The 6,724-nt window shown below is 39.8% G+C and overlaps 1 protein-coding gene across 1 annotated transcript; it reads right to left on the bottom strand.

Annotated features, from left to right (window-relative positions):
• Positions 1-2,322: 2,322 nt before the first annotated feature.
• Positions 2,323-6,154, bottom strand: LOC146633515 (uncharacterized). Its single transcript, XM_085351858.1, has 5 exons — positions 6,032-6,154; positions 5,605-5,887; positions 5,295-5,477; positions 5,095-5,207; positions 2,323-2,347 (listed from the first exon to the last, which is right to left on the bottom strand). Exons 1-5 carry the CDS (start codon positions 6,121-6,123, stop codon positions 2,323-2,325), a joined length of 696 nt encoding a protein of 231 aa, XP_085207984.1. The 5' UTR covers positions 6,124-6,154.
• Positions 6,155-6,724: the final 570 nt, after the last annotated feature.

Here is a 6,724-nt window from a genome sequence, read left to right on the forward strand (position 1 = left end):
TCTGTGTTCCCTACTTGTTGCCATGTCTGATTTCTTAGTGTTAAGCTAGTGTCTATGCGTGCTTGTTGTATTTGCTGTTCTACTTTGATAGTGCCTGTTTTGTGTGGAGTGTGTGCTCCAGTGTGTATTTAAGCCCTGCGTTCCCTTCTGCTTGTTACTGGTCCGTCTGTGTTACCTTCATGCTTTCCTTTCTGCTTGTCATCCCCCGCATTACCCTTCTCTAAGTCCCCTCGCTTTTCAGGTTTGTTGGTTCCTTGTTTCTTAGTTTTCCCAGTTTAGGTTTTCCTTAGTTTCTGTTTTTATCCTCCCCTTACAAATAAAGCTCATTCGCATCACAGTCAGTGCATGCATCTTGGGTCCTTCACTCAGCCATGACAAACTTGGTTATTATAAACTATTTCACCACATATAACTGAAATCCTTTGGTAACAGCTGACCAGTATGATGTGTAGAAGGACACACAACATTATTTACTGTCAGATCATGAACAAACTGTGTAAAGAGCTTTACGACAAAACCAAAATTTTGGCGTTGCACTAACATCTATGCAGAATGTCACAATGAATGTGTCAATTAAACATTCATTCATTTCACCCTCTCATTCCAAATACATAAACACTTCTGGAAGCAGCTATCCTAACTATGTGTATAAGATATGTGTTTTTCAGTGCTGGATTTAGCACAATTTGCAATAAATTGTGTGTAGTAATAGTAAATTAAATATTTAACTCATTTCTTTCATGTTCTGTTCTTCTCCTGAGGTGGAAACTCTTGCAGATACAAATACAAAAAGGCCATCTGCAAAAATTACCTGTCCAGATTTTTTAGTCACAAAACATACACCACATTGTGTTAGTAAACCCAGAAGCTTTTTAGTGTTAGAGAAGGCTTATTGTTGCCACCGACCATTAGTAAATCTGGCACTAAATGTTATTTCTTCTTTCTTGTTAAGGTGAATAGGTTTAGGTTGTTGTGATTCTCGTCTTTATTTCATGAAGAGCTGCCCTTCATGAGGAGGCGGAGTCAATGCAAAGCACTGACAGCTTCTATCACTTTATGTCTGACTGCAGAGATGATGACAGAGAACAGTGGACACAGCCTGACATGATGGATTGTAGGACAGGACTGCTGTTTTTAACTCTCTGCTTGGCAGGTGAAAAGCTTTGTTGATGATAATATAACATTATATTTTGGTTCATGCCTAAGTTGTGCGTTTGTTTTTAATTTTATCTTTATTGGGGCAGGTGTTAATGGTCAGACTCTGACAGAATCTGAACCAGCAGTTAAACAACCTGGTCAGTCTCACAGATTGACCTGTACAACCTCAGGATTCACACTCAGCAGCCACTGGATTCACTGGATCAGACAGGCTCCTGGAAAAGGGCTGGAATGGATTGCTGCTGATGCTAACAGTGCCACCAACTACTACTCTCAGTCAGTTCAAGGCAGGTTTACTGTCTCCAGAGACAATAGCAGACAGCAGCTGTATCTGCAGATGAACAGCCTGAAGACTGAAGATTCTGCTGTTTATTATTGTGCTCGACACCCACAGTGACAGAAGTTGCTAAGCAGCTGTACAAAATCCTGATGGTTTCATTAGATACACTCACATAAAATTTTAAATTCACTTCATAGAATATTTTTCCCTCCCAATAAAGTAAAACACATATTTTATCCATTTTGCACTTTAAGGTCTACCTCTGGATAATAGTTATCCACAGTACATGAGAAATATATCATCAAAAATATACTGCTGATTCCTCCGGCACTACATGCAGAGCAATGAGAAATATAGATCAGCATCGCATCAATCCTGCAGCATTCACAAACCATCCCTCTGTAAATAATCTGGTCAGTTGAGAATGAGATTCTCATGGTGTTTATAAGCTTAAGTACTATGGCAAAGATACTCCTGATATAATAATACGATACGATATATGATAATGATATAATATGATGATGATAAAATACTTAGAAGCTGTATAACTGAGTTTTTGAATACCAAATTTCTCTTGTAGACGGAGATCTCTGCAAACTTTTGCTCCATTATTAACACATCATCACCAATTGTCATTTTATTGATCACAGAACTTCTTGCAGTTCTTTTTCTTTTTTAACCAGAAAAACAATCTCTGACTATAAACAGCTTTAAATTATGGCAAATTATGTGTTCTTTAAAACACTGAAGACAAATTTGATGAGTGATTCTGGACTCTGTAGTAAATTGTGTCACTTCTGGGTCTTTTACTATCCTTTGAACTGAAGAGAGCTAATGTTTAAATTCGACTCCTTCTCATATGAAACACATTACTGAAAAATAACTTACTGTGATGATGAGGTGAAATACCTGGAGAGAGAGTAAAGATATCATGTATGCTGTCTGGTTATAGCCTGACAAGCCATTATTTGCATTGGATATGACAGAAACCTGGAAGAGTGGATTGGCAGAATGGACACAGGCTCAAACTCTGCTATCTATGGCAGTTCTTTTCAAGATCGTTTCATCGTAACTGAAGAAGACTCCAGCAGCAGACAGTACCTTGAAATCAACAGCCTGACAGAGGAAGATTCTGCTGTTTACTTCTGTGCCCGACAAAGCACAGTGATTGAAGACAGAATAGCAAGTGTGCAAAAACCTCAACCAGTAAATGACGTATTGTTTTTTTTTCTTAACCTGAAAAAGGACCTTTGAGTCTACATTTAAAGTTTTACTTTAAGCAATTGGAAAATATCTGTTAGTTATATTAATATCAAAGGTAAATACAAATGGTAATTTGACACTGTAAAATGCACACTTGATTACAGTCTGGAAACATGAGCAAGCTGAAAATCATTCACTGTAACTTTGAGTAACTGAGTTACATTAAAATAATGTTTAATTGTTTGAATAGGTACAAGCGATGATTTCCTTCTTTGTCAGATGTTTCACAGAAGCAGGAAAAATAATTCTCAGAGACTGAATTTTACAATCTCTCACATCACATCCAGTGAATGACTAAATCAGACAGACAGACTGGATCAGACAGGATCTTGGCAAAGCACTGAAGTGACGTTATTAGCAGATACTATACTTTGTCAACTCTGGTTAGGACTGAAGACACAGTTATTGTTGCTGAATGAGCTGTTTGAGCTGCTGTAGGTAGTTGCTTTTTAGCAAATATGACACAATGAAATTATACAAAACACCCTGGGATACCCTACAGGTCCTATTAGATCTGGCTAAATTTAACAGTATTACTTCTTTTGGAAGCATTTGTTTGAGGGGAAAAGGCCCAATAAAACTCAGTGAAAAACAATTAGCTCCTGTTGTGGGAGGTCTATGCAGAGTTTTGCTCCTTTATAAACACATCATCATTGTCAGTGCGGGGTGCGCCGGTGTGTGAATGTAACGGACCCAGGAGCATACACAGAGGGACACAGAACTGGGTTTCAAACAGAAGGTGAGCTGTTTATTCAGGCTGATTAACATGAATTACAAAAATAAAGCAAAAGACAACAGCAGCAAAACTAAACTGGAACCTAAACTGGGAAATATTAAAAAACCTATATGAGGAAAACGACCATGGGAAAATAACTGTGATGACTATGAACAAGATTTTGTGCAGGTATATGAATAAACTATGAATGAACATGACCTGCACAAAATCTTGAGGAAACACTTAACTGACTTGAAGGAAGGAACACAGACGACGCAACAATGAACAAGGGAGACAGACTTAAGTACACACATGAGGTGATCAGGAGCAGTAGAGACACACGAGGACACAGCTGACACACATAAACCTAATGACGGGACAGGGAAGGTGAACCTAAATACAAATAACAAAGAACACCAGACTCTTTCAAAATAAAACAGGAAACATGATGAGACAGACATGGCAACATCAAGGGTAAGAGAGACCAAAACACAGGGTGAAAACACAAGGGGAATCTACTAAACAATGAACAATAACAGCAACCTAGGCTTAATAGAAATTAACTGGATAAGCTAAGCTAAAACATAAATGAATAAAAGAATACAGTGAAACACAAAACACTGGGTTGCATGACCCAGGACCGTGACAGTCATCAGTTCTCATGTAGTTTTTTTTAACAGAACAGCTTTGGACACTTTTTAACCAGACAAACATTCTGATTATAAAGTGGTCTAAATTATGGACTACATTACTTCTTGGAGTTTATTATTTATTATATGTTTCCATCGTGAGAAAACAATTTATTGTTTAAAACAGGAAGACAACACTCTGATTATAATGATAACTTCTTTTCTTTGTTTTTCTTTTTTTCTTGCAGGAGTTTGGAGTGGAGTGATTTTGAGGGTTTTCTTCACTGGAAAACTAATTTCAGTATTCATGATGTGAAGTGTAAACAGATGAGAAAATATCTATTAATCATCTAAATGATTTCCATATTACAGTTTTTCTCGATTGCTAAAACACATTTCTTGAAACTACGCCTCATATCCTCACAACAGTAAACACAAATCCATAACCTCTCACTCAATTCCCCAAACATCCTATTTCCAGGTCAAAATGAAGCTCTACACCCAAAACTATTCACTCCTGCTGAAAAACCAAACTTTGCCCTCAGACATCAAACACAAGCCCTCAAAAACACACACACTACAACAGAGTTTTGCACACTGGTACAATTAATTCAAAACAATAGTTCCAAAACAATTAGGTTGCTTATGGTTCTCCCCTTCAAAACCCTTGTCACATGATAAACACAAAAGACGCAACCAATGTATGTACAGTGGCACATTGTCATTCATGTACTATACAGTACAACACACACCAGAAACATTATCCCACCTCAGCATCTTGTCTTTGGTCTGGGTCAGGCCAGAGAATCTCATCCACATCACAGGCTATATTGGCCCCAGCCAGGCAGCGGGGGTAAAATCCTCTTGCATGCCTGATCCACCCCTGGCATGCATCTACTGATATGTCTAGGCAGGCCTCTTCCATGGCCTGAAGGAGGTGAACACGGACATAAGGTTCTCGGTCATACACTTTCCACCGCCATGCCGAAAATAACTCCTCTATCGGGTTTAGAAAGGGAGAGTATGCAGGCAGAAAGATATTAGAAAACCTTGGGTTATTGGTAAACCAGTCACGAACCAGAGCAGCGCGATGGAAGCTGACGTTATCCCACACAACAACGTAGTGAGGCTGCTCTGGCTGTGCTGGTTCCCTGTAGTCCAGCTGGAACATATGTTGTCTTAAACCATCAAGAAAAGCAAGGAGAAGCATAGTGTTATAGGGTCCTAGTACGGCATGGTGGTGGAGTACCCCTCGTTGGCTGATGGCTGCGCACATAGTGACATTCCCCCCACGCTGACCAGGGACATTTACAATAGCCCGATGGCCAATTATGTTCCTCCCCCTTTTCCTTCTTTTGGTCAGGTTAAAACCTGCCTCATCCACAAAGATTATTTCATGGGGAACAGGCCGTCCTTCAATCTCAAAGATTCTCTGCAAAACACATAACACAGTAGAGTCAATCGGTACCCTGAACCACAGTTCAAGAGTGCTGAAATGGCAGCATAAACTGCCATGCTGTGATGGTACACAATACTTTATACAGTATCAAAACTCATACCTGAACATATTCCACACGTTGGTTCTTCACTCTGTCAGAGTTTCGTTCGAAAGGGACTCGGTATGCCTGTTTCATCCGGAATTGATTCTTTCGGAGGATGCGGTCAATTGTGGAGAGGCTGATGGCATTTATGCCTCGAAAAAGATGATCATCCTCAATCACTCTCCTTTGAATCTCTCGCAGGCGGATTACATTATTTGCAATTACCATGTTTACAAGTTCCCTCTCTTGCTCCTCCGACAAAAGCCTTAACCTGCCTCCACCAGGTGGTCGTCTCTGTGTCCTACAAAAATAGAAGCACTCATTACTGTAACTGTCACACATTCATTTTACAGGAAAATAATGGAAACATACTGAAACTCAAGACACATAAGTTCAGTAACTTACAAGTTACTGTACAAAGCAGTCTTACTGCAAGTACACCTACCTGTTTTCCTCCCTGAAGGTTCTGATGATGGAGGCAACAGTGAAGCGACTCAAATTTGGTTGTACTCGTTGCCCAGCCTCCCTCATAGTCATCCCATGGACAAGGACATGGTCAACTAAAGTGGCTCGAATTTCATCCGAGACTGACTGTCTTCGTGCCCTTGCTCTTCCCCTTCCTTGTCGCCGTCGTTCTCCACCTCCACCTCCTTCACCACGTCCTCCTCCTTCACCACGTCCTCCTCCTTCACCACGTCCTCTTTCTCCACCACGTCCTCTTCCTTTGCATCTCTTTGGATCCATTGTTTCAAACCTGAATGAGCTGACTTTGGCCCTTTTATCTATCCATCGCAGGTTCTGATTGGTGTGTGCTAAATTTTGACTCCTAGTGTTTCCACCTGGTTAATTGTGTGCTAATTGAGCTCAAGCTATGCTGACTTAAGTTAACATTATTGCATGCTAGTGCTTTCTAAATGACTACATGGTGTAAGCACTGTAAAATGTAGGGATTTGTGTGTAGAGTTTTGCAGTAACAGTTCACCAAATTTGAGTCATGTGTCAAAGCAGGGAATAGTGTTTATAGTTCAGGGAAATGGGTGTGCTTTTTGACCAATAGCGTTACGGTTTTGAAATTTTAGTTTAGAGGCCTGGTTATAGTGTTTAAGCAATCGAGAAAAACTGTAAGATATTGGAACAA

The sequence above is a fragment of the Diplotaxodon limnothrissa genome, linkage group LG4, assembly GCF_057381915.1.
Source record: "Diplotaxodon limnothrissa isolate DT_005_m linkage group LG4, D_limnothrissa_male_GT1.1, whole genome shotgun sequence".
In the NCBI taxonomy this organism is placed as follows: Eukaryota; Metazoa; Chordata; class Actinopteri; order Cichliformes; family Cichlidae; genus Diplotaxodon; species Diplotaxodon limnothrissa.

Coding starts and splice junctions, on each gene's coding strand:
- LOC146633515 (XM_085351858.1), bottom strand. CDS start 6,123: ATGACTATGAGGGAGGCTGGGCAACGAGTACAACCAAATTTGAGTCGC. Junction 5,888..6,031: donor ACCTTCAGGGAGGAAAACAG/GTAGGTGTACTT, acceptor CTATTTTTGTAG/GACACAGAGACGACCACCTG. Junction 2,348..5,094: donor TGGTTTACCAATAACCCAAG/GTTTTCTAATAT, acceptor CTCTCTCTCCAG/GTATTTCACCTCATCATCAC.